The sequence below is a fragment of the Drosophila suzukii genome, chromosome X, assembly GCF_043229965.1.
Source record: "Drosophila suzukii chromosome X, CBGP_Dsuzu_IsoJpt1.0, whole genome shotgun sequence".
Classification (NCBI taxonomy): domain Eukaryota; kingdom Metazoa; phylum Arthropoda; class Insecta; order Diptera; family Drosophilidae; genus Drosophila; species Drosophila suzukii.
The window spans coordinates 18,682,433-18,710,266 of record NC_092084.1 but is presented as its reverse complement, the minus strand read 5'-3'; the positions used below and the strand labels follow the sequence as shown (position 1 = coordinate 18,710,266).

The window sequence follows — 27,834 nt, the reverse complement described above, 5'->3', positions numbered from 1 at the left end:
ACTGCTCAAGGCACTTGTATATATTGCATATATATATATAAATATATAATATATCATATAGGTTTTTTATTTTAGTGTTTTAAGACTCAGGGCTCGAGTTCTGCTGGGCTGTGCCAGCCTGTGAGCTGTGATTCGAGGTTTCTCTTTCAGTTTTTGATTTTATTTTTTTTTTTGGTCCTCCCTTTGCTAAAATTTTTTTTATTTTCTCTTTTTTTTTTAGGATGAGTGCTGTTTTTTCTTTGCTTTCTTTTTTTTTAGGGGGGGTTCCTTTATTTTTTATATTCTCTGGCTGCTGCTTGAACTGCTGCTGCTGTTTCGTTACCCGTAATCCGTTCGTCTCCGTGGTTTACTGAAACTGTCAGCTGCCGCAGCGCGTGTGCGTCCGCAGAGTGCGACTTTCGTTCAGTTCGCTCGGCCGAAGGCTTCGTGGGGCCTTCGTAACGCCTTCGGCTGGCCACGAAGGCCCTTCGTGACGCGAACGAAGCCGCTCGGCTCTGTGCCACTTTCCACTTTTACAGGGACTCGGGCTCCAGCTAGCCGCCACTCGAATTCGGAGACCCATTCGGATTTAGGGGATTCGGAATTTCTGCGGCTGAGAGCGACGCGACATACCGCCACTCGGTCATTGGGACAGGCCCAAGAACCCAAGAACCCAGCAACCCAAGAACCCAGCAACCCAACGGCCCAGCAACCCAACAACCCAACAGAACCCAGAAAGGCTGCAAAAGGGACACGCCAGCTAGGCCATCTACAAGCCAGGAAGGATAACAGCTAGAAGGGGATCGGATATCGGGGAGGTGGGATTGGGTATTGGGGATTGGGTATAGGGTGTAGGGTATAGGGTGTAGGGTATAGGGGTTGGCATGTGGCAAGTGGCATACGTCAGGCCGCCTGGCAAAGACAAGACCAAAGACCAAGGAAGCCGAGGCGCTGGCAAGACCAAATTCACGAGGATACCATGTGGCTTTGCAGGGGCAGTCGCACGTTCGGCTGCACTACGAGCTCAGCTGAACGCAAGGAGATGTATTTTTCCTAAGGCACAAATGTATTTTCGAAAAAACTACTTTAAATATACAATATTTAAATATATAAATACTGAAAATGTATGATATACCAAAAGTATTATATGGTATATGTATAATATACCTTGCTATATCACATTATATATGATGCATGTATATATTCCTTACAATATACGATATATTGATGTTATATTGGATGGTTTTTAAAACACAATGGGCAAACATTCATATATCTGGATTTTTTAGACTAAAGAAAAACGTTTATTATTCATGGCTTATAGTGAAGAAATATTAATAACTACTAAGTTTATAAGAAAATAAACAACAAAACTTCAACATAGAAAGAAACTTTATTTTTTTTATAAATGTTCGCATTTGTCAAGAAATTAATGACCTTAAAATATGAGTAAAGCTTGTATTTTATTGTTATTTTCTTGTAAAGTGATATGTGTTTGAAAAGTATTTTTTTAATAATAAATAAAGAAATAAATGTAATAAATAACTAAGAGATGGAATACAGAGGAATACAATTTTAAGTCAAGCTACAATTGGTCTATTTAAGTATTATATCTATGTTAAATTTGAAAATTACTAAAATATGGCATAAGTATGATTGTATAAAAATAATAAAATATATTTTTTGTGATATTAAGAGTATCGATACATATTTTTTTATTGATTTTAAAAAACATATTTAAAATTTTAAATCAGTTTTTCGTATTGTATAAGCATACTTTAAGACACCATATGAAAAGGACCCAAAGTACCAAGTTTTTTCTTTCATTCCTATGTTCTAAATAAATAGATAGCTATTTAGAAGTGCTTAAATTCAAGCATGCTTTTTTATAGACTATACGACTATCTGGAATTCCTTTGGATTAAAGACCCTGCATTTTCGCTTCAGCACTGTTTGCCGACCGGCAATTGCGGCAAGATGGGCTAAATGCCGCAAATACTTAATTGTTTTCTTTGTGTGAAAGTCTGCCGTGGCATTTCCCATTTCCCATTACCCATTTCGCATTTCGCCCCCCAATTAGCCGGAAGTGGTAATGGGCCCCAGGTGGCGGCGATCGGTATTCGCCCCCTGCCAGTTGATCTACCTAATTGCAGGCAAACATTCAAATGTCCTTTAAGGACTCCTGCGTGTGTGGATGTGCACTGTGTGTGTGTAGTTGAGGGAATTTGAACAGCGTCAAACGGACAAACAATAACTTCAATGTCGCAACAAATGACAATATTTACGCCAACAACAGCGCACAGCCCCGCCCACAAGATATTATTAGCCCCCTTTCTCCTTGCTCCATGTTCCTTGCTCCTTGCTCCTTGCCACTTTCTTCGCCCCTCGCCTTGCCCCTTTCTCCTTTATTTTGCCCCATGAGTGGTTGCGGATGATGTCAGCGAGTGTGGCGCAGTGTGCGTGTGTGTGTGTTTGTGTGCCACACAGTCGCATGTCCTCGCGCACACACACTCATGCACACTGCTTTCCCCGCTTTCTCCTTGCCTCTCCCTCTCTCTTTCTTGATTTCCCGCTTTCTCACTCCTCTGCTTGGATGCCCCCTTTCTCCGCCGTTTTTTCCCCATTTCATTTTGCGGCCATTGCGGTTGTTGCTCCACTCGAAGAAAAACTGTAGCTCCATTACTATAATGTTCTTAAATAATAAAAAAGCAAATCAAAAATATATATTTAAGGTTAAAAAAATTAAAAATACCAACACAATTTTTAAAAACTCTTATATGCAAGAACTAAAATAATAAGAACCTAATTAATCAGAAAAAAATCGTATTTTTGACTAAAATCTGAATTTTGTGTTTTTGACCAACATCGGAATCCCATTTTTTCGCCCTAAAAATTTAGTGTTTTGGCTGCTATAACAAAAATAATCGTCAGATCAAGGAATGGCATGCCTCGCTGAACTCGTTGCTTAATTTCCAATCCATTGACATTCAAACCTGAAAATTTTTAATTTTTCGCAAAAAAAAGACGATGCACCCCCTTACAAAAAATGCGAAAATGGGTCAAAAAATAAATGTTCCTCAAAGTGATAGGGATCGATAGCATTTGTAGCAAGCTGTCTTTTAGCTGTACGCCTTGATTTGGCTAAATTACGACTGATAAACCACTAAAAAATTAGTATTTTTACCAAAAACTGAATCCCAAGAAAACCGCCTTATAAAAAATGCGAAAATGGGTCAAGAAAAAAAATGTTCCTTAAAGTGATGGTGATCGATAGCATTTGTAGCAAGCTGCTCAAAACAGTCGGTCTTTTAGCTGTACTCCTCGATTTGGCTAAGCTAGAACTGAAAAACCTCTAAAAAATGTGTATTTTTGACCAAAATCTGAATCACAAAAAAAAACGATCTACCTACCTGTATAAAAAATGCGAAAATGGGTCAAAAAATAAATGTTCCTCAAAGTGATGGGGATCGATAGCATTTGTAGCAAGCTGTTCAAAACAGTCGGTATTTTAGCTGTACGCCTTGATTTGGTTAAGCTACGACTGAAAAACCACTAAAAATTAGTACTTTTGACCAAAATCGGAATCCCAAAAAAAACTGATGAACCCCCTTAAAAAAATGCGAAATTTGGTCAAAAAATACATTTTTCTTAAAGTGATTGGGATCGTTAGCGTAGGAAGCAAGCTGTTCAAAACAGTCGGTCTTTTAGCTGTACGCCTTGATTTGACTAAACTACGATTGAAAAACTGGAAAGAAAATCGTATTTTTGACTAAAATCTGATCTGATATGCCCCGATAATAAAAATAAGACATATTTCCAGAAAATTTGTTTAAAAATTATATTTAAGGAATGAGTTTTTATAAACAATCAATGCCGTATGTCAAAATGAAAAATCAAAATACATCTCGAAGTTTTAGTTGTTTTTCTCAGTGCTATCGCTGCTATCACCGTAGCTTCTGCTGTTTCTGTTCCTACTGCTGATGTTGGGTAAAATGTAAAAAGGCGCACATTTCATGAATGAACAATGACGACATTTTGACAGCGGCAACGTTTACGTTTCCCTACCCAACTCCTACTCAGCCATCAACGAAAGAAGACCCCCATACCATACCATCCCACACTATGCCATCGTACAGGGGTTCCCGCAGGAACCTCAATACCATACTGTATATACTGTCGAATGGATGGTGGGCGGAGTGAAAGTGGGAGTGGCACTGCAGCGGTATCTGTCGTCCATCATCTTGTCAAGTGCAACTAAATTTCCTATACCTTTGTTTACACATTGATATACATAGGGTATACATATGGTTTGTACAATGTACATATATGTATGTATAACAATGCTGCCAGCTGCGCTTAATTTCAAAAGCTGATGCACAAGCAAATCAGATAATAAAATATTTTATAGAAATTGTAATACCTTTACTAATGATATAATGCCCAAATCATCTTTATAATAATCATCTAGGAAATTACCATTTCTTGAATGGAAATTTTTGATTGGCATGCAGATATGAAAACCTATCCAAACTAAATTTGTATATTTTTAAAGTTTATTGACGTACCAATCTAATCTAATCTAATTTATTTATATTATTCGGATACCAGCTTATCCCTATCATGAAACTTATTTATATCAACTTATTTGTATAGCCTTGCAGAGGTTATTATAATTTGTTTAAACATAAGAACAGATTTCCAGACTTTTTTGCTTAAAAAATAGATACATTGGCAGCACTGACCTTGATATATGCACGTACGTGAATGAACCTGCGCTAAATTAAAAATGTTCATTAAAGCACCTTCACAGTACATTTTTTAAAAGCCTTTATACTTTTGTTATGAATACCAATAACAAATGTTAATTTTAAAAATTTATAATAAGTCTTTTACTTCATTTTCTTAAATTTTGAATGAAATTTTCCATAAATTCTTATCATTGTATCTTTTTTATAAAATATATTAAATTGTTTGAACCAATGGGCTTTTACATTTTCAACAGTAAATTGCATTTTCGTTATACCATTACAACGATTTCTGTGATTCCTGATAAGGATGGACAACTTGCTGTGTTTTTCCGGTCTTCCCTGCTGGCCGATCTCAAATATATCCGGCTGGGCAAAGGAAATTGAATATTTAATTTAATCGCTCTCGGTTATGGCAAACGCTTTCCACTTGCACTTTCCATTTCCACAACGATGGGGATTGGGATTGAGGATGAGGATGTGGCTCTGGGGTGGACAGGTGGCCAGGTGGCCAGGTGACCCCCATAAATGCCAAAGCAAATGCAGCGAATGTGTAATGTACACCTGTGCGTATGTACCTGAGCTCAGGACACCCGCCAAGTCCTGCACATTAGCATAACCCTACATTATTCAGCTGTGCGTTTCCTTTGCACTTGCCACTGGGTGTTGGCAGGTGGGCGGGGGGCAGGTGACACGAGGCAGCGGGGCAGGGGTCAGAGGGCAAGTGGCAGGACTAGGAAGGACTAAGGGGCAACCGAAGGACAAAGGATGGGGACAAGCGAATTTGCATTAATTTTGGCTCATGAGACGCGCATGTTTAGCATCCTGCCTTTTTTTTAACTTTTTGTTTTTGTGTCAGTCATACCCTGCATTAAATAAAAAATCCAAATAAAAATATAATAAAGAGTTTCTAAGGTTATAATGAATTGTAGAATTTTTTACTTATTTTAAAATATTTTAAAATTATTTTTGATATATATTTACATTTAAAGAATTTTATTTATCCTCTATCACTATCAAATATTCTTGGAAACAATATAATTATTACCTGTTTGCTTTTTTGAAAACCTTGGGATTTTTTAATCTGTTATAAATTATATTTAATAAGTTAAACATTTTGTTTAAAACAACTTTTGAGATTTGTAAGGCTTGGTACCCCAATATATTTAAATCATAATTATTGAAAGTCTTAATTAAATATTTTTAGTAAGCATTTCTAAACCAGAAATCAGTATTTTGACTTTTAAAAATTTGTTTAATTAGCATTTCAATTAAAATCTGTGCAATTAAAAAAGAAAAGATAGAAAAAAAGGTTTTAAGGATCAACAAAATTTGATGAACTTATATATTTCATCAAAACATATATGTTAAGCTGGCCATAACTCTTTTAAATAAATACGATTCAGTAAGTTGAAATTTAAACCAATGTCAAATGGCCATAAACACAAGACTTTTTGATATAGCTCTTATATATAGGTCATAGGTTTGATTGCAAGGATACATGCTCTCCTTCGTAATTGATTAATTCTATAATTATTTGGCTAGTAAGAGGTATTGAAAGCCTTGTTTCTAAGCTGTTTTTGCTGCCCATTGGCGTTGGCACTTTGAGGACTGAGCCCATAATAAGCGAATACGCAAGTAACAGGGCTAATTATGCCATCGCCATCTCGAGCGCCATAATTACGCATAATATTCAAGTACACGTGCTGGGGATAATTGACTTGAGTTTTTTGCTGCCCGTTTTTATTTGGGAATTTTTTTGGTTGTATTTGTATTTTTTTGCCCCTCGTATCTAAGCGACTGGCGTGCAAGTGAATTTCCTGGCAGATTTTCCAACCATTTCTTTTTTTTTTTTTGCGCCTTGAAATGGAGACAGGAAATGAAGAGCAGCGAGAAGCAGCGATTTGCCAACGCACCTTCCTCGGTTGCAAAAATGGGTTAGATGCCTGGCACCACCCACCTCCTGCTGGGCAAAAAACCGACCCAACCACCCACCCATTGACCCACCATCACCGCCCCCTGAAATTTTTACCCACTGCTCTTTTGCATTGCATTTGCAGTTCAGTTCGTGTTGTGTTGCTGTGGCAACCGTCAACTGAAAACGACGAGCGTTAAAATGTGCGCCAAGCACGCGATTAAAGTCGGCCAGAGGGTTAAGACACAGGGGGGGGGGGTTGGTTTTGGGGTATTGGGTGGATAGAAGGGGTTTGGGTTGGTGTGTTTTGGCCAGGAAATAGGCAGAAATCATCCAAATGTCACGAAACGAAACGAAACCAAATGCTTTGCTTTGACTTGTGGCCCCTACCAACGCCTGCCACCATTTACCCCCCCCCCCCCTCTCCAGTGCCCCGCCCCCTTTTACCATTTTAGCATTTTCCCACTTTCACCGCCCCCCTTTCACCACCACCCCCCTTTCTGCTCAAGTGCTGTTGCACTGGCATTGGGGCAAAAGCCCAGCTGAGAATGAAATTGCCTCATCGAAAAAGTGCTGCAACTCCTTTTCAAAGTTGTCTTGGCACAGACCGAAAATGGAGCACTATGGCTATACTGAGAATAAAAATTATACAAAACCAAGAATCTTAAAAGAAAAATATATTCTAATTAAAAAACCCTATAAACTCCTATTTAATTATAAATATTTTATAAACTAAAATTACAATCAATGTTAATTAAGAACTACTTGATTGAACCAAAGAAAGAACTCTATTAGTATATCTACATATTATATTAAAAGCGTATTACTAGCTAAGATATATTATAAATTTAATTATTTTAAAATACCCTTGTCAACTTTAATGTTGGCCTAAATAAGAAGTTATACATATAAATTAAGAAAAATATTATGCCATACTTACTTACTTCTTATAAACTTCTTTCAAACAAATATTTGTATGATGTATAGATGTTGTATGTTTTTCTTAAGTCTTCAAACCATAAATCCCCACCATTTAACTCCAGAAATAGTAATGTTTCAAGTGTGCTTGCTGCATTGTTCCTTTTGGGGTTAACTGCAATGCGCAGCAGCAGGCCAAAACGGTCAATGGAATCGCATAATATGCTGCACGGGATGGAATAAAACGGTTATGGTTAGGGATAGGGAATCCCTATTGGGGATAGGGATATGGTATTGGGTTGGAAACGGTCCTAGCCCATCCTAAACGAGGCTAATAAAATCTGGTAAGTAACTGAATCACAGCTGAGTGTGACTTAAAAAGCTGTACGTTTCAATGGGCCTCTGGAGAGAAGCATTTTAGTAGGGCTATAAGAAGGGTGTACGTACACTGTGTGTGTGGCGGTCGGTGTTTTTGAGCTATAATCAAAGGCGGCAAACGTTAAATGAAACCAATCAACGGTAATTAAAACTGAAAAGCATAGAAACAGAATACTTTTTGATTAGCCAAGACATCAATGTGAATTTAAGACTGACTAATCCAGAAAGTATTCCCATTTAAGTTCTAAATTGGTACCATTCTGCTTATGTTTTGTGAAAGGAAAACATGTACATACTACCATCAGAACTAACTCATAAAAGTACTATTTTATGGCTTGCTAATAAAGTACAGTACAATATTTCATCGCAGTTAGGGATAGTTAGCTCCCTGTTAAAGTATGCTTCACGTTATGTCATTTACCACCTTTTGAAAAATGTATTTATAACCAAAAAGACATTGTCAGGGCTGGCTAACGAGGTCGGTGGGTCGGCGATTCGGGCGGGATCGGTGGGTTGGCTGGGTGGTTGGGTGGTTGGGTGGCTCGGAAGGTGTGTGATGGGTCTGGGTAATGCGTTCCGCGCGTGAACCGTTAGTTGACCACGCACACCAACACCAGCACACACGTGTGCAGGCAAAGGTAGCACTTATTTTTATATCTTCTTCCCTACACAAACACGTGTATACACGAATATGTATATATATATATATATTTAGGTACTATATGTACTATACTATATATACTATGTTCGTGTGTCGTAATTGGCAGCCCTGCATCGCAGCGAACTAACTGATGACATCATGCGCCTGAGTTCCTGGGTTCCCAATTGTCGAGCTTGTTTGTCCAGCGGCCAATGCTCCAAATTCCTAGTACATACGCAGTGACCAACAGCGACGTGACATACAATTTTATTTTATTGCCTTGCGCTGGCCTAAAACTAAATTTGCATGTAAGCACACACTCACACGGCAAACGTACGTACATCAAAAATACATTGAAAGCAAGTGAATTTGATTTTCCCGCGCCTACCAAAAGGCAGTGCTGCCAAATGCGCGGACACAATGCTGCCAATCATGGCAAAGCGAAAATTCACATGGGCGCGCTTTTAAAATAAGCAAATTTACCATTGGAAGAGATTCCTGTAAGACAATTTTATAATTTTTATGCATTTACTTACAAATAAGTTTAGTTTTATACAATACAGCTAACTACTACTTAATAACTATATTTACAAAATCATATGCTTATATACCTTTATAAAATTGTGACTAAATCAACAATTTTAAAAACATTTTTAATGAAAAAAGAATATTCTGAAGTTAAATCAAATCGAGAAATCTGTCTTATAGCAAATAAACCTAAAACTAAGGATCGATTTAAGCACCGTCGTGCTCTTCGTGCTCCGCTATCAGCTCCTTGTGGTCAAAACCATCGGCATCCTGCCGCTTGTTGCAGCCAAAACAACGCCGGATTCCATAGAAGAGGATCACCAGGACGAGGGACAGCAGCGAGGATGCAATGGGCACCACCAGGACGAGGTCCAGTTGCGGCTGCTCCAGCTGGCTAGACTGCAGCAGCACAATGGGCATGGTCATGTTCAGCACACTGGCCTCGATGGACAGGGTCAGAGCATCGGTGGCCGATCGGCAGAGGAGCTTCGAGAGGAGATAGGTGGCCAGGTAGCCAGCGAGGGGCAGGCACACGGCAGCCACTAGAACCTGTGGGGGTAAAAAAGTTTTAAAAATGTTTGGGAAAATCCATTATGATATCTCCAATATTCAGTGTAAGTCATTAATTATTTGCAAAGAATGGTTAAAAAACATTCTAATTGATCACAAAAATCGTTGTATGTGAAGTATTAAGAATTAATACATCTTAAATAATTAAAAAATAAATTATTAATTTAATTAATTCATTAAATGTTAAATATTTGTATACCCTTCACATATTTTTCTGATATATTATCCAAGCATTCGTCTTTTCGTAGGTTTATTTTGCCTAATATTTTAAAAAATGTTTGGATTAATGTAGAAATATATTTTATATATTTTTTTGATATACAGTTAAAGACAGTTGTTAAAACATTTTCTACGATCTTTTTTGACTATTAACATTCTATTTATTACTGTACTTTAAAGGATATATTAACGCTCTATTTATTTCCCTTAAGTTATTTTATATTTTATCCTTTATCAAGTAATTTTAATGTTTAATGATTTTTTTGACTTTGGTTAGGAGTGGAGCTGTACTCACCTGCCAGGTAAACTCCAAAAAGACGAACCAGTTGAGGCCCACCGTCAGTCCCACCAGGCACAAGCTGAGGACCACGGACAGTGGCTTCAGGAAGCGGAAGATGAACCTCGTGGTCCTTGGGACGCAGAGTCGCAGCAGAATGCCAATGGCCAGGCAGATAACCAGGGCAGCTGCTCCGCCCGAAAGCTGGCCAAACGGCACCGCCAGCTCATCATCCTCATAGAGCAGCCTGCCCAGCACCAGGATCCAAAGGGGCAGAAAGGCCAGGGCCAGCAGGCAATTGATCGTTGTGGTGGCCACGGAAAGATTGATATTTCCCTTGAGGAAGACGGCGCACACGTTGGCCAGTCCTCCACTGGGAGCCAGGGCGGTGTAGAAAAGGGCCAACTGAATGGGCCAAGAGCCCGGCCAAAGGCCACGCCCCAATCCGAATCCCAGGGCGGGCATTAGCACAAAACGACTGACCACGCCCACTATGGGTCCAACGGGTCGGCAGATAATCCCAGCCAGGCGACGCATATCCAGCACTGTGCCCAGATTGAGGAACATCAGCAGAGCCAGGGCGGCGGACACATAGGTGGTCACTCGTTCGTCCACCACCCGCGATCTTAGCACCGCAATTCGCAGTGGATTGGCATATGTTTCCGTCACTCCGCCCGATTTCAGCTCCACCTCCAGCGAACTATAACCAAATCGTACGCCCGTGACATCAATCAATCCTCGCCAGCTGCCCAGCAGATCAAAATCCTCCTTTGGTATCGTAACCAGGGACAAAGCCCGCTGATCATCCCGTGAGTACACCTCAAAATAGTAATCCAGCGACGGATCCTTGGGTATCACATTGTATATATGCAAATCCACCTGCTGGCTTTCGCCCTCCAGCAATTTTAGCTCTTGCTGACCATAATCCACCAGCCAATCGCCAACCAGGTCGCCATATTCACATCTGACTCCCTGTCCCAGGAGTCCCAAGAACAAAGTTAGGATCTGCAGTCCGCGATTCTTCGTATAGCCCATGCTGCGTCGTTCTTCCAACTGTTGTGGGCACTCCAGCGCATTCGAGAGGTGAGCCGATCACAAAGAGACCTTATCTGACCATGGGGCAGACGGACCGGATTGGTCTTATCAGTCCAGTCCACAGGTGCGAACCGGAGGTAAGTCAATCAGTCTGCATAATGGTGGGCCGTAAATCAGGAAGGTTTGTAAATGTAAAGGTCTTAAAGAAAATTCTGATTCACTTTATATATAGCATTCGTTGGAACTTATCTATATAGGTGATGATAAAAATAAAAACATGTCGAATCAATAAGGAAATCGAGAAAGAGATAACAGAATAACTGAAAATTAGATCAGTAGAACATACAATGCAATTCGTTAAAAAATAACTCTCTAATAATGGTACAGAATAAAAATACATTGAAAACATGGATACTCAACCTGATTCTCTTTATAAAATTCTCAGATAGGTAAGATTAAAAAATGACGTATAATAAAATCCGAAATTAACTTCAAAAAACTGAGAGTATACTATAAAATAAATACTTTTTTAACTACGTTTCATTAAATGAAACCAAAACTTAGTTTAATAAATAAATTATAACGCATGAAAGTTCTTAGTAGTGGATTATAATGAATGTTTTTAAAACCCTCTTAACATGTAGGTCTTCTCCCTGAAAAATACCTTTACAGAAGTTAAATTTAAGAAATAATATAAATAAATTAGAAAAAACTTAAAAGTACACAATAAAATACTTAGTTTTCAAGGTATATTTTACAAAAGACACCAAAGCTTAGTTCTATATTGCACGAAAGATCTTTATACTGGATTATAATGGAATGTCTTTTGAAAACCTCTTAACTTGTAGATCCGCTCCCTGCTGCCTCATCAAGAGCTCTCTACTTGTTCATATTTTGGATTTTCTTTGTTTGTTGTTTTCGCGCTGTGCTGCATTATATTGCACTTTATTTAGACGGTTCCCTAAACAATTTGTATTAAGTACTGCGCTACTGATTACGGCCGCAAAGCAGACCAATGAGACCATTCCCATTGTTAGAATACCATTTCTAAAACGGGGGGGCTATAAATTGTTTTATTTACTAGGGGAAACTTGGAAGCCGCCCAGTCATAAAACAGCGTAGATTGGATTTGTTTTTTTGTTTTTATTGTGATTCTTGTTTTGTTTTTAGTTGGTAAAAAAGAACCAAGTCATACGATTTAGCTTTAGACTACAGTATACAGTATACATCATACATACGTAATTATGTTTATTGCATTTACTTATATAATTGGCATTCCACACTCATGATACATATAAATATATATTGATCATACATATATCTATATATCTGCCGATAGTTTCGCATGTGTAGCGTCCGCTTTGCCCCAACAATCATCAAATTGCAACTAACTAGAAAAGGCAGGTTGGGAAATTAAATCAAATTAAACACTTCGGCTGGTAGGTAATTGGTAATATTTTCGATTATTGGGCAACATAAGTGCAAAAACTTGTGACTGACTCGGTTTATCTTTGTCTAGTTAGAGATAATCCAGAAATGCTTAGATTTAGTTTGGGTGTCGGGTCGTATCAGGGTTATTTAGTCAACGAAAGCTGGATAACTCCAACTCTCGCTTTCTCCTTCTGTGCTGTGCAACCTTCTCGACGACCTATGTATTTCTCTCTCTGTCTCTGTCTCCGTCTCAAAAACACACACGATTTATAATCGCTGCTACTAGCAGACTTGGCCTAGTTAATACTTAATGTGAAATACTCGCTCGAAATGAAACATTTTGCGTTTACAAAAATATCGATACACCTTGAGGTGCAGGAAATTTATATATATGTATATGTATAATTTATAATCAAAGCATAAGGGCATTGGACTTTAGGCGTAATTATAATCAATTCAACTTACTACTGCAGGGTTACACAATTTAGGTGACTATCGGGTTACACTTTTTAGTCGCTCAGCTCGCGACGAAAGAAATATTACAATTCATTGTACGGGTATCGAACAAGTGACGGCATGTCTGCGATGTTTGGTGATCTTGGAGAAAAGTGGACCAATTCTGATCAACAGACACGCCCACCTCGCACAGGCACACAACAAAAAAAAAACACACATATAGACAGATACATCACGCTAAACTGAAAATTTTCAACTTATACAAACTAGCCAAAAGAAATTTATACAATTGTTCATCCTATTTCGCAGGGTCCTCACACACTTTCATACTAGTCATCGCCTCTAGTGATTGATCTTTTGCAGCTTTTGCAACACTTTGAGACCCTGTTCCTGGTACTCCTGCTTGGACATCCAGAAGCCGTCGCGATCCTTCGTCACCTCCGCCAGAACAGCACCGCCGATGAAGACCATGTCCTTGCGTCGCGGTGGATCCTCAATACGTATTTTGAATTTCTGCAAAATTGTAATAAAATATGTTATTAAATACAAAATTAAATAAAATACTAAAAATAGAATTCAAATCAACAAATAAAATCAGAACCGGAACTGGAACCGTTAACCTAAATAAACCGATTCTATATCGGGAATTGGAACCGGTTCAAGAACCAAATTACAAACATGTTATGGTCCATTTTACCGATTCGTCTGTACCGGTAAGTGTTCGGTACCAATTTTTGATAATGGGTGAATATATAAATACAAATTTTGAAAAGAAATTCAAAATGTGTACCACGACCTAAAACAAAATTGTTTTGTACTCTCCAAGAGGGTATTGTTATTAATTTAGGTCAGAAGTTTTAAGCGCTGTGATGAAGGCTTTTCGGTCCTTCAAAGCTACATTTCAATTCTTGATAAGCATCACTAATACGTCGATAAACAAATTTGAATTTTTTTTGAACCGATACGTACCGGTTCCAGAACCGGAACCAAAACTTCAAAACCAAAATGAAACCGATTCTGTGCAGAACCGGTTCCGGAACCAGAACTGAAATGGGATTTGGGTTAATTCCCTGATTCAAATATTAACTTTTATGATTGTCTACTTATAATGTTGTCTTTAAATATTGAAATATTAAATTTGAGGCCTTAAAATTAAATGGGAAAATATATAAAACTATTTTAGGGGCTTACCGCAAGCTTTTCCGTATCGTTCTTGAGTACTCGCTCCAAGTACAGCTGTTTGATCTCTCGCTCCAACCGACTGGGAAGACCCGGATACATGGTGGAACCGCCGGACAGGACTATGTGCTTGTACAGCTCGGGCCGGATGTCGATGTCTGCCGCCTGAATCGTGTTAAAGGCTAGTTCCGCAATGCCCGGACCCTCGACGTTGATTAAATGCGGCTGGAACAGGGCTTCCGGCGCCTCGAATCGCTCACCGCCGACCTTAATTACCCGGCCGTCGGGTAGCGTGTAGGACTCCACCAGCACCGTCGTCTCCAGGGCCAATCGCTGCTCCATCTCGATGTCGTAGCCGATGTAGCAGAGCTTCTCCTTCATAATGCGCACCGTTTCGAAGTCAGCGGAATGATTAAAAGCGTAGCCACGTAGTAACAGTAACTGTTTAGGAGAATGCAAGTAAGTCACAGTTTGAATAATATACTTGAGAACAAACCTTAATCAAATAACGAGTAATATCGCGACCGGCAATGTCCAATCGCCGCGTCAGATGGGGCAAGGCAAACTCCTCGTACACGGGACATATGTGCGTTACACCATCGCCTGAGTCGATCACAACGCCCGAGATCAGACCCTGGGCATATAGCGTCAGCACAGCCTGAATGGCAATGTATGTGGAATCGAAGCCGTATTTCTCGAACATCACCTGCGAAAAAAACACAAGGAACAAGGTTAGTACAGATCAAAATGTGTGACTATGGAAATATCACATTTTAAATCACATTTAAATGTTATATGGGTGTCTTAAAGTATGCAGTACATAAGAAAAGTCGTCTTTTTTAATGAATTCTTTGTTCTTCTGAGTTTAATATATAGTGTTGCATACTTTTAGACACTTTAAATGACATTTAAAAGCGATTTTAGAACCCTAATGATAAAATTATTTGGATTAGTTTAAAGCTTTAAGAAAAAAGATTTAATACTGCCTCTATTGGGCCAAAATATTTCCAAAAAACAAAGCAATGACTTTCATTAAAGGGACCCAAGTGGTCGATGACTCACCTCGATCATTTTCTCACGGTTCTTTGTGGGATTCATGGGCGGCTCTGTCAGCAGGATCTTTGTGTTCGTTGGATCGATGTCCATCTTTTTGGGCCCGAACGTGTAGTCCCACACGTGGCACATGTCGTCCCAGTTGCGCACCACGCCGTTCTCCATGGGATAGGAGACCTCTAGCAGGGATCGCAGCTGTGACGCCTCGTCGCCGACCATCAGATCCTGTAAATTCGTTCGTCAAGGGACGCAGCGTTAGTGTCCGTGGCTTGGTCAATGGGTCACCAAGGGGTTTTTCATTTGGATTGGATTTGGTTGGGATTGGATTGGTTTCAGGCGGGATTTTGCTTAGTGGTTGGGATGGTAAGCATTAGTCGGGGGCAGACATTCACAGGGGGTAGGCACAATAACAGCGATCACACTACAAGGACATAACTAAACTAGGCTAAACGATCAACAATTAACAAGAGGCAACAATAAGCGAGGAACTCTGAGGAAAGACTTTCTCCACAGCATCTGGAATTACAAGTAAACATGGGCCAAAAACACAGACGTGCAAAACAAACTGGGGAACAAACTAGGCTTAAGCAAAACAAGGATATCATGCAGTCAATAAATAATCAGTTTTAAAAAAATCTAATAAAAACAACAAACAACTGAACTAGGTAGCCTTAAAATATGTACACAAAACAATAGGTAAGCTGGGTAAAAAAAATCAGTTTTTGGTAAAAACAAAGGAATACAAGTTAAATAACAAAAATTATATTACGTAAATTTGTCGTTAAATTGATTATATTCGATTTTATTTCATTTTTTAACACGCCTCAGATTGATCCGATATAAGATTTAATAGATTTTTTTTGATGTGTATATGGATTATAATTATAGATATTGGCCAAAAGGAAGCAACAAGATAGTTGGGCAGGGCCGGAATATAGTTGGGAGAATATTCAAGGCAAACAACTAGTGAAAAATGTGAACAGTTAATTAGTTAATCCTAAGTGCGTAGCTTTAACTAGAATTATTCAAGAAAATTTCGTAATATTTTGTCAAGCGTGTGTTGTTTCATGTTTTTCGTATTGTGTATATCGTATAAGAATTTTTATTATTTAACCTTTGCCGAATGGTATTCGATTTTTGTGTTGCTTGGTGATTAGATTTCTTAGTGGTAGTTTGGTTTTTGGTTTTTTTTTTTAAACTATACAAATTTGACTTACATCGACATGTAAATCCTGCAAAATATTTGTTTTCAAAAAAATATGTAAAAAAAGAACAGAAAAATGTATAAGAATATTAAAAAGAACAGAAAGATTACAATTTTTAAAATATATTTTTGTATCGTTTTTTTGTTGCTATTCAAGGTGTGTTTTTTTGATGAGTTTGTTGTTGTTTGTTCTGTCTAAACTAAAGTAACTGCTAAGTAGGATCTATATAAGAGAATATAAATGTGTGTTTTTCGGGAATATCGAATATCAGTGATGCACTAAAAAAAGCTTATTTTCTTTGTGGTCCGGCCTCCATATCCATCGATCTTTAAGTTAGGCCTAATTCTGGGTGTAAGTAAGATGTCCTCGGACCAACGTTATATTCTTTTACCATAATACATATAGTATGCGTATATAATATGAGAGACCCACACACCGGGACCAATGCAACTCAAGCAAAATATGCAATGTTGGGAAAAAAGTACCCGTGATAAAATCAATATGGAAAATGAAATGAAATGTGAATATGGGGTAGATCGAAAACAAATTATATATAGAAATAAGAAGATATGCCACACTAATAGACAGAATAGAAAATAGAGCAATTTGACTCAAAAATCAGATGGGGTGGGGGTGAAAAATATGGTGGATGGTTTAATGGATAGTGAACTTCTATGCGCTAAATGTTTTTCTTGCCGTTTAACTAGTCATGGATAAGTTACATCGAAAAAATGATATTATATATGGTAATGTATTTGATGGCCTGTGCACAATTCAATTTGTGTAGTGTTTGGTTGTACTATCTTTTCATGTAGTTGATTAATTATAGAGAGTTGAATTGGTAAGTACGATGGATCATACCTTGACTTCGATGTCGCCGATTTTGTTCACCGCCCGAATCATGGGTCGTCCCACCATCGAGGGGAAAATGAAGGTGGGGAAATTGCTGCCGGCATATCCGCACTTGACGAACTGAAATGTAAGGAGGGTACAATAAATTAAATGTTTACATTTATATAAGGATATAAGATTATTTGTTTTAGGGATTATGGAATCATTGTCTTTATGTCGAATGTCAATTAGAAAACATTACAGATACAAATTAAATATGAGAACCATTGTTAAAGACCTGAGTATAGTCTTGTAGAGCATAATTTGGATCAAATGAAACTTTAGCAATAGTCGACGGAATTATACGATTATATAAATGTTAATTGCAAAAATCTCCCTATTTCCAATTTCGTGGATTACATATGATCTTTTTTTTTAATTCAAAAATAAATATTTTGGAAATTATTTGAATAGATTAATTATTAAAGAATACGAATCGAATCTAGACAAAATCGGTCAAATATAATAAACCTTTCAAATGTACAGCTTTTCTAAAATAATAATAATACTATTATAACTAAATGAAAAATCAGATCATATTGACAGATATTTCTATGCAATTGATACGAATATCGGATTAGTCTCATTTTCGTTTTTCCAAGTGTATCATTTTTGCTTTGGTTTATCGAACTCTTATCGAAATCGGGCGTAATCACAAAACAAAAATTCTCGGGCTTGCCGATAAGAACTGAATGTTGGAAATAAAATAGCCGTGTGCTGTGTTGTTGTTGTGCCGCTCTTTGGGTGCAAATAGGTGTGTACAAGTGTACAAGTGTGTGGGTGACACTGAGTAACGCTGGAACCGAACCGCTGAGTAATCGACGATCGCTTGTGTTCCAGTGACTAAAGCCAAGCGCGGCGGCGGCGAAGAAGAAGAAGCAGAACGAGAAGCAGAAGAAGATTGGGGGCACAGGCGTAATTGCAACTGCCGCAACTGCTTGACTAACCGCGACGTCAACGCCCGCTGGGCTGGAAAGAACAAGAAAAAGAAAGAAGCGCAGCGCAAGAGGAGCAACCACAACAACAACGCGGCTTGACTCTGCTGGAAATGTGTGTCACACACACACTCGACGACTGTGCAGGTGTGCGCGTATGTATGCTTGTGGGTGGTTTGGGGGGGTGTTGGTTTCTCCCCCCACTTTTATCTTACCCCTGTGCCGTTATCACAGACGATGACATTTCGACCCTTGCTGTCCATGTTTTAAGGACTCTAAACGGAGCTGGAAAACCACTGCTTCTGCTGCTGCTGCTGCTGCCGCTGCTACTGCCTTTCCACACTTCCACTGCTGATGACGCGACTTGGTTGCCTTTGTGGGTGTTGGTTTTTTTATTGGTTCCGGCGCCTCTCCTTGATAAAACAAAACAAAAAATACAGAGAGCGTGGCGGGGGGAGTTGAGCGATCGCGTTTCCTGTTGGCTTGGCTCAGCCGTTCATTAAACACTACTGTTGAATGGTTCTTTTTTTTCTCTTGGTCCGCCGGAGAGTGACTGCACTTAATCACACACTTTCCACTTCCATTCGTACACACTCACACACACACACACGCACGGACACCCGCCGCGAACTCATACAATCGCAAACACGCGGGCGGGAGCATTTGTTTTCCTCTCCTCGCCGCTCTCTCTTACGTTTATCAGCCGCTCTGCTTGTTGTTATCTGCGAATCTAATTATTAATTTGCACTATAAATTTATTGTGGCCAAATGGCTTGTCTTTGGCGACCAGCAAACACTTAAAATTTAGTTATTTTGGGCGGTACAAAAAGGTAGCTCTTTACTCCCTAGAGGTGGAACAAAATTCGATGCTTACACGATACTATCGGTGTTGCCAGAAAGTCAAAAAATACTAAAATTAAATAGTGAGGCAAAGAGCATTTCAGTATTTTTCTTAAGATTAGCTTATTTTTGTCCTACGAGTGTTGGCATTACTTTACTGGGTCGGTTGTAGGACCTTTACAGTACTAACTTCAATAAAGTAAAATAATTTAAAATATCATGTATCCATGAGGCTCTCTGCAATGTCAGCACATAAAGTTTTTAAACAATTGGTATTACTTAGCTTATAAAAAAAATATTTTTCTAAATTGATTAGAAAACAATAAAATATTAGTTGTTTTCCTTTTGAAGAGAGCACTGTAGTTTTCCTTCTTCCTCATCCCCAGCTGCTTTTTCAACAGCGGCGTCCTTCTAATAGCAAAGGTTGCCAAAACTTTTTCTTTTATTCAATTTTAGGTGGCTATAAAAATGAATTAAACTGCACATTTTATACATATACAATTATTTAATTATCTAAGTATTATTAAGTTTTATCGTCAAAACTTGCGGGCACACTTCAAAATTAATACTGGTATTCCCAACGGTATTTAAGGGGATTCCCATCAGGCTGCGGGGAAAATCAATTCTTTTTGACGAGTGTTTATCCAAAAGAGGGAGTTCCGTCTTCACTGCGAAACGTTTTTTATAAAGCGACTAGCGCTAAAAAAAACCGTATATCATTTAAGAAATGTATATAATTTTTAAATTATTATGTATTGTATTGTATTCACTTTAAATAATGCATTTTAACGGAAAGTTAATACCCATTTATTGTATACCTATAAGGAAACAAACCTAAATTTTGAACTTTTAAGCACTATTTTGAAAAACTCAATTTTTGTAAAGTTCCCTACCCTTGAAATTTTTTTTTTGAATTTAAATGAAGTAGTAAATAAAGTTATTGGGTAAATTGCAAAGCCAATTTATCGACTATGTTCCTTTATATGGGCTTAGTAAAATTTAAATTTAATGAATATTTCGCCTGTGCTGTAAAATCCTCTGTCTAACCCACTGGAATAAAAATAAATAATGAATCAACCGCCGTAAAATGGAAAGTTTGCTGCTGATTTATTTTATTCCGTTTATATAGTATGTATATGTATGTATAATTTAATAATATAATAAACGTTACTCATTTGTTATCTTTATAATTGCTTTAAGAGGCGAAATGTCTTACATATATATGTATGTACCATGCAGCCGTCTCGTTCCCGCACTTTTGATTCTGCTTTTTTTCTGGCTATTATGCGTTATCTTGAACGTTTTAATGCTCTTTAATAGTTCCATAAGTATGTTGGTATGGCCTTGATGTATTATCAAAATCTACTCATCTCCCTTTATCCTTCTATTAATTTATTTAATTTCGCTATGTGCCGGGAAGTTTTTACTATGCCTCATGCAGTACTTTCATTATCGAGGGAGCTAAGCAAATGGATCGTTAGTTATACATAATGTAGAATTATTATTAATCCTTAGCTTAATACTTTACCATGGCTTTTGATACACTCGGAATACAAATCGCCCTAAAAATATACAATTAATTTATATCGGATAGAGGTTTAAATTAAAGAACATTTCGGAAAGCATCAATGGCTTGAAATCTTTATAAATCTTTGGAAAATTTCAATATTAATGAAAATGATAGTGCCATTGTCAAAAGTTAATTGCTGATATATGAGTATTCTGATATTTAATTTTTTTAATGTTTTAAATTTTCAAGTTTTAAATTAAAGAAAATCTCCAGAAAATATTCAAACTACATCTAAAATGTTTACAATCCTTAACTTTTGTTTCCAAAATAACAAAGAATATTTTTTTTCGGCACTCAAAGTAGGGTGATTCTATAAATTTTATGCCGATTGGTTTTCTGAGTGTATACAATCATTTTATGTGGTTGGTGTTCTTCCATTTCGTTCACTTGACTATTGCAATTCAATTTGTTTGGAGGGGATTCCCCACTCCACGCGGTACTAACTAAACGTGCATTTGCGGCATAACAGCATCAACAATTTAACCATATAGAGAAAAGAATTATTGAAACTTAAACGTCCTTCTCTTGTTTACCTTGTCAATAATTATATAGTTGTGGTTGCGGATTTAAAAAAACGCTATATTTATGTGTATATCTCTCAATTAGTTGAGTAAATTGTTTTCCGTTTTTCTCATCCTCTTTTTTCTTTTTTTTATAAAAGCTAAGTTTCTTTCCTAGACTGCGGCGCATCCTTGATTTGTTTCTTTTAGCTACGATTTAAATAATCTTGGTATTGTTACGATACGTGCATAGATCACTAAAAACTATTTGTTTTCCAATGTCAACTCGGTATATAATATATATATATATATTTATATCTGTATAAATATTTAGATTAGAGTTCAATGCAATTATTGGTGGTTGAAGAGTTGAAGCAAAGTACAGCGTAAATATTTTTTGGGACGTGGATAGGTGTGATTTGGATGAAGGCATTTCTTGCGTGTGTGTATATATTTTGATTTGATATTGATATAATGGCGAAGCTGATACCATCAGTTTTGGAACAGGTGCAGGCGGAAATTGAGAAATTGATTGCCATCATTATCATTGAATTGATCTGAAACGCCGAAACTCATCCGTTTCTTATGTGTTCCATGCCTTAGCCTTATACTTACTTAAATACATCTCTTTTTTCTGCCTAATCTCTTTTCAATTAGCTTTATAAGTCAGGGGAAATTAGTTGTGTGTTTAAGTGTGTGTATTCGCTTTTAACAAAAATCGCTTCGCTAAATTATTTAATTTTTTTTTAGTTCAATTTACACGCAGAAATATTTTATACGTTATTAAGTTTACATAGTAATTTATTTGTTAAATATTTGATTTGCTATTAAAATGGTTAACGATTCCGTCCCTCTTTCTCTCTGTGTGTGAGTGTGTTATTTAAAATGCATTTACGGCATGTAATCGATCGTATTCATCAATTGATTAATTAGCTAGACTTGATCCTCAAACAACGATTATGATCTCTTCGGTATTTCGGTTATTTCCTTATTGTTTCATTGCTGTTTTCGTTTGACAAGCAACTGATAAAACGCAAGTAGTTATACACACACAGTCGTACACGCAAAAATGTAACATATTAAATCGAATGTTAGATTATGCAACAATTATACATATATATATATTTTAATATATTAAAAAAAAAATAAACTCTGGTTTCACTTTCAATGTTTAATTCGTATAAGGAACATTTATGGACTATTGCGGCACATATTGCAAATGGTTTCGAAATTGTTTTTGTTTTTTGTTTTGTTTCTATGCAAGATTACATTTCTAGAGTTCAACGATTACGATTATTACAAAAATGACCTTTGTTCATTTTGAATTTCATTACACTTTCGGTTACATCTCGGCTTTATACTTCGAATATTTCTATATAATCATATGTATACATATATGTACGCTTCTTTTTGGCGCTGCTAAATGTTTGGAACAGATTAGCGCTGGATTTTTTTCCTATCTCTTCATTTAGGTTAGTGATTCTTGCTTCTCGGGGTTCTTCGCTTCCTATATTTTTACGGTGTTTGCTTTCGGTTTTGTTCATTTTTCATTTTAAAATTTTTCCCATTTCAGTTTATACATTACAACTTAAGCTAGGTTATGGGTTACGGTTGGTTTTCTGCTATCGAGAAAGGGAATTTTCTTGGGGGGGCTGGCGCGCCAAAGTATGCCACACATAATTCTAATATCCAATGTGCGCGCGCCCGCGTAAAAACAAATCTCTGCTCCGTGCCGTCGGTTTGGAGGCTCTGGGCCATGGACATGGACATGGGCATGGAGCTGGCGCGGGATCACTTACGAAATGCGGGGGGTAATGACAATTACTTAGAATTAGAATTGGTTTTAGTATTTAAGTTGTTGCTCTGCCACATTAAGCTTAATTAAGGTTCCGTTCGGTTGGTGTTCTTTGTGTTGCCTCCGCTCCGCTCCACTCGGTCCCTCCTCCAGACCACTCCTCGCCAGACTCCTCCGCGCCGCGTCTGCATCCCTGTTCGGCAGCCGCACAAGAGGGCACAGCTTACCCGTGCCCAGCCCCATTGTTGCCGCCCTGCTGACTGTGCGCGTGCGGATCCTCGCTGGGCGTGGGCGGCTGATCCCGCCGCGGCGGCATGCGTTCGTTGACGGCATCCAGGCCCTTGGCCTCCGCGAACGAGGTAATCTTGTGGTTGGGCGAGAAGCCCTGCATGGCGTTCTTGAGCGACTGCTTGCCGCCGGATAAGGCGCCGAGGGGCAGGGCGCCCGTGGGCGTCAGGCCCTTCAGCTGCAGCACCGACTCGGACTCCTCGCGCAGCACGGAGAAGACGCGCGCCATCTTGCCGATGGCACGGATCTTGTTGCGGATGACCTCCTTGCGCAGCGCCGCCTCGTCGTCCGAGAGCGGCTCCTCGCTCTCCTCGGTCATGAGCTCGTCGTCGGAGCAGATGTTCAGCACGTTCACCAGCATCTCGGTGACCTTCTCGCCCACGAAGGGCAGCGACCAGGTGAACACGTCCATGAAGTTGGGCAGCCAGTACGGGTGCGGCGAGCAGTTGAACTGCCGGATGTTCATCACGTTGTTCTCGTACTTCAGCACCGCCGCCTTGTTGTTGTACACGTCGAGATAGTTGGGCGCCGAGAAGATGGTGATCAGCGAGGGGAAGCCGGTGGTCTGGCTCTTGCGGTACATGCGGTAGCCGGCGTCCTGCGCCTCGTGCGCCCGGATGATCGACAGCAGGTTGTTGTTCTGCAGGAAGTCGCAGCAGGCGGCGTAGCTGTAGAAGTACGAGCAGCCGCGCACGGAGTTGTGCGTGTAGAAGTCCGAGTTCTTCTCGTTGCCAAAGTCCTCCAGCGGATCGGACCACAGCAGGTCGCACATGGGGCCGAAGGCGGGCGGCTCCTTGAAGCGGTCGAGCCGCCGGATGTCCTCCAGCTCATGGATCTCGGGCGACAGGCCGCCGTGGACGCACAGGAACTGCTGGTTCATGAGCGCCGCCAGCGGCAGGCAGTCGAATGCGTCCATGCAGGCGTCGTACACGCGCTCCGAGTACTTGATCTTGCACTCCTGCTTGAAGGTGAAGTACTCGGTCAGATGCCGGCACTCGTGGTTGCCGCGCAGCAGGAACAGCGTCTGCGGATAGGTGATCTTCAGCGACCACAAATACAGGACGCACTCGATGCTGAAGTAGCCCCGATCGACGTAGTCGCCCAGGAACAGATACTTGGTGCTGGCCGGCGATCCGCCAACCTCAAACAGCTTCATCAGGTCGTAGAACTGGCCATGGATATCGCCGCACACCGTCACCGGCGCCTCGATGTCGATCATCGTCTTCTCCTGCCTCAGCAGGGCGGCTCCATCCTGGATGATCTTCAGGGCGGGCGCCTCCTCGATCCTGCCCTCCAAAATAAAGTGCTGCTTGAGCAGCTCGTGGTTGGGCTTACCGGTCCGCTGGTCGAACACCTCTGCCAAGGTCAGCTTGTGGCTGGGCGGGAAGGGGACGCTGTCCACCACCCGCTCCTTGGTGTTCACCGCCGTGTGGCCGCCGTGCAGCTTTCCAGTGCCCACTGCTGTGCCCGTTCCAGTGGTGGGACTGCTGCTGTTTTCGCTGTTGTTGCTCTGCGAGGTGGCTCCGCCCGCTGCAGTGGTGCTGCTGCTATTGTTGTTGTTGTTGTTCGAGGCGGTACTATTGGCATCTGTGGCTTCTGCGGCACTGGAACTGGCATTGGCACCGGCGGTACGGGCACTTGTTGCCGCCTGGCCAGCGGTGCTGCTCTGGTTGTTACTCGAAGACATGGTTGGGGCTTCCGGTTGCTGCTCCTGCTCCTCTTCCCCCTGTTATTCCTGATCTTCCTGCTTCTGGTTTTCTATTCCGGGATTCGGAATCGGACTGCTCCTCTCCCGTTCCCACTTCCACTATGGCTCTCCGCTCTCTTCCTCTCTCGCTCTCTCTCGGCTCAGTTCCGTTCAGTTTCCACTGCCCACACACTTACTCTTGCTCACTCACACTCCCTCGCCTCGCACTTGCACTCACACGCACACGCACGCACACTCTCGCACTTTCCCTGGCTGCTGCTGCTGCTGCTGTGGTGCTGTTGTTGTTGCTGGTGTTGCTGGTGCTGGTGGTGGTGTTGGTGGTGGTGGTGCCTTGCCTGTGCCTGGTGAGCCGCTTTATCGCCTTCCAGCTTTGATTCGCTTTCCGCTGGCTTGATTTTCGAACGCTGACTCCGCTGCTTTCCCTCTGGCGCTGGCCTGGCCGTTTTCCAAAGTGCTGCTTTCACTTAACAACAATCATAGTCACTCTGTCTCAGTATTTGCTGCTTTTTTCGCTACGGCCCTGCAGACGTCGTAATTTCTCTCTTTCGCTACGTTTTTTTTCTCGTTTTCTAATTAGAGGTGGAGAGACATCGATGCCAACATCGCGGTCATCGATGTTTTCAAAACATCGCCAGCATCGATGTTTGGCAGGATATTATCGGTGTCTTTTTTAATTTTATTGGTTCCATATACATTTTTATTATTTTGCAGGAACCGCAAGTAAAATTTATAAGTTAAAAAAATTACTTGAGGCCCAAAGGAAATACAGATGCAATCCAAATACACCGGGGGTGTGTATTCATCGATATCAGTTTTTGGTATATTTCGTTCCTCTAAAACTATCGAGGGCATCGATGTCCGCAAACATCGATTTTTTCCCACCTCTGTTTCTGATACCCTTAGTCGGGTCTCGAACCTGGAATAGAATGGAAGTTTTAGAAAGTACACATCAAAAATTATTTGTATTCTTCTGGGAATGGAAATATTTTACTTTCACTTTATTTTTGCAACATTTACAATAATATATTGATTTAAAATAATAATTTAATTAGTTAGGAAAAAGTACCAAAAAAATACAACTACCTTGACAAATTCCATTTCCAATTTTAGAAAGTTCAAATTCCTATAATAAATGAATTAATCAATACTTAGCATAAATGCATTTTTGGATTAATCATGGTTTTTGTTGAAAAATATATGTATACTCGAAGGGCAAACTACATTTCATTCATTAAAATCGTATAATATCGAATAAATTTAACTGACAAACAGGTTTAAATGAAACCGGTGATAAATTAAATGCTTCTGGTTATATTTGCATAAGTCCCACAAAACCAAGGCAAATGAATAGAAAATATAGTTTTTCAACAAAAAACTAATGTTAGGCCAAATTTAATTGACTTTTAAATGTATATTTTTATCTGGTACTAAGATATTTAACCAAAAATCACATAAAATTCACAATTAATTTCATAAAATCAGTCATTGTTGGGTATTTTAAAGCACCTGTCGCTCTCGCCCCACCCATACAAACCCGTCCAAGTGATCCAAGTTCTGGAGGCACCCCAGTCCACCATTTTCCGAGCCCCTAGGATTATGTTCTGAAATTCCCCGGTGGCGAAATGGACTTGCAGATACTCAAACGAACTTTTAGAGGAAATAATAAATGTGCGCGCATTTTATTCTCAGGATAGGTACTTGTATATTTTTTTAATGTTTTTGTATTGTTTTTTGTTGTTTTTGTTTTTTGCTTGTTTTTTCCTTTTTGTTAATATTAATTATGTTAATAACATTGATAATCATTTTGTTTTGTTTGGTTTTCTTCATTTTGTTTTGCATTCACTTAAGGTTAAAACTTGTTGTCTGCATTTTGTTGTTGCCATCATTTATTCTCCACCGCCTACATCTCCACTATCTTTATCTTTATCTTTATCTTGTAAATTAATTTGTTATTCCTTGGATTGCATACAATTTGTTGTCACAACGGCGCAATTATTATGTAATTTTTGCCAGCCAGCTGCCCTTGCAATGCAGTTATAAATTTGTTTATCCATTAACTTTGGTTTCGGTTTAATAATAAAATTGAAAATTTTTAAGAGATTTATCTAGATGTGATGTTTTCTTGTTTGTTAATTTGTTATGTTGCATTTTTAATATTATTTATTTTCTTTTTTGGTTTCCTTTCATCCATTTGTTTTCAATATAAGTATATAAACTTTTTGCTTTGACAAAGTTTTTCCAACTTATATTTATCATACATGTTATATATAAATAAATGTTTAAATATATATAAAATATGCATTTAAATTGATTTATCCAAAAGGTAAAGTTTTAATTCTTTTTTGGTTTTTCTTCATTTGGTTTTTCTTGTTTTTTTTGTTTTTCTTTGTCCTTTTTTTTTTTTTTGTTTATAATATATATTAAATTGTTTTCTTTTTCGTGTAAAGTTTTAAAGCATTCGAGGGCAGGAAGTAGATGTTGAAAAATACATGTATCAAAAAAATTAAGGTAACGTATATAATTACATACATACATACATATGATGAAAAGGTTTTCATTTGCATTGCAATGGAGATGAGTGAAAACGAAAAACAAGAAATCTTCCCATTTTCTTTTTATTCTCTTAAAAATGTAATAAGTGTATATACGTTTATAAAAAAAAACACAATTGGTTAACATAGGGGTTTACTTAAAACGACTTAAGTATTTGATTGTACATAGTAGTTCAAGCTAATGGACAAACTAACAGTCCAACGGAAATTTGAAAAATGAAACTCAG

At 38.9% G+C, this 27,834-nt stretch overlaps 4 protein-coding genes and 1 long non-coding RNA gene across 6 annotated transcripts in view; 2 read left to right on the top strand and 3 right to left on the bottom strand.

Moving 5' to 3' along the window:
* Positions 1 to 9,070: 9,070 nt before the first annotated feature.
* Positions 9,071 to 11,245, bottom strand: LOC108011120 (ileal sodium/bile acid cotransporter). Its single transcript, XM_017076192.4, has 2 exons — positions 10,188 to 11,245; positions 9,071 to 9,652 (listed from the first exon to the last, which is right to left on the bottom strand). Exons 1-2 carry the CDS (start codon positions 11,202 to 11,204, stop codon positions 9,311 to 9,313), a joined length of 1,359 nt encoding a protein of 452 aa, XP_016931681.2. The 5' UTR covers positions 11,205 to 11,245; the 3' UTR covers positions 9,071 to 9,310.
* The window catches only part of RpS19a (Ribosomal protein S19a), a 105,317-nt gene continuing 87,077 nt past the window's right edge, over positions 9,595 to 27,834 (top strand). Inside the window, exon 1 of the mRNA XM_070997838.1 lies at positions 9,595 to 9,605. The gene's annotated coding sequence lies outside the window, so the exon portion shown is untranslated. The remainder of the gene's footprint in view (positions 9,606 to 27,834) is intronic.
* Arp2 (Actin-related protein 2) lies at positions 12,328 to 19,208 on the bottom strand. 2 transcript variants are annotated; one of them, XM_017076246.4, is made up of 8 exons: positions 19,049 to 19,208; positions 18,570 to 18,767; positions 17,390 to 17,500; positions 16,541 to 16,555; positions 15,333 to 15,548; positions 14,767 to 14,976; positions 14,283 to 14,711; positions 12,328 to 13,604 (listed from the first exon to the last, which is right to left on the bottom strand). In XM_017076246.4, exons 2-8 carry the CDS (start codon positions 18,615 to 18,617, stop codon positions 13,434 to 13,436), a joined length of 1,200 nt encoding a protein of 399 aa, XP_016931735.1. In that variant the 5' UTR covers positions 18,618 to 18,767; positions 19,049 to 19,208; the 3' UTR covers positions 12,328 to 13,433. The 2 variants fall into 2 exon arrangements, with proteins under 2 accessions (XP_016931735.1, XP_016931736.1); XM_017076247.4 differs by lacking the exon at positions 16,541 to 16,555 and having other exon boundaries at positions 19,049 to 19,207.
* On the top strand, positions 18,013 to 19,216 carry LOC136117285 (uncharacterized). Its single transcript, XR_010654751.2, has 2 exons — positions 18,013 to 18,173; positions 18,260 to 19,216. It is a non-coding gene; the product is annotated as an uncharacterized lncRNA (long non-coding RNA).
* Pp2B-14D (Protein phosphatase 2B at 14D) lies at positions 22,416 to 25,634 on the bottom strand. Its single transcript, XM_036821104.3, has one exon. It carries the CDS (start codon positions 25,032 to 25,034, stop codon positions 23,283 to 23,285), a length of 1,752 nt encoding a protein of 583 aa, XP_036676999.2. The 5' UTR covers positions 25,035 to 25,634; the 3' UTR covers positions 22,416 to 23,282.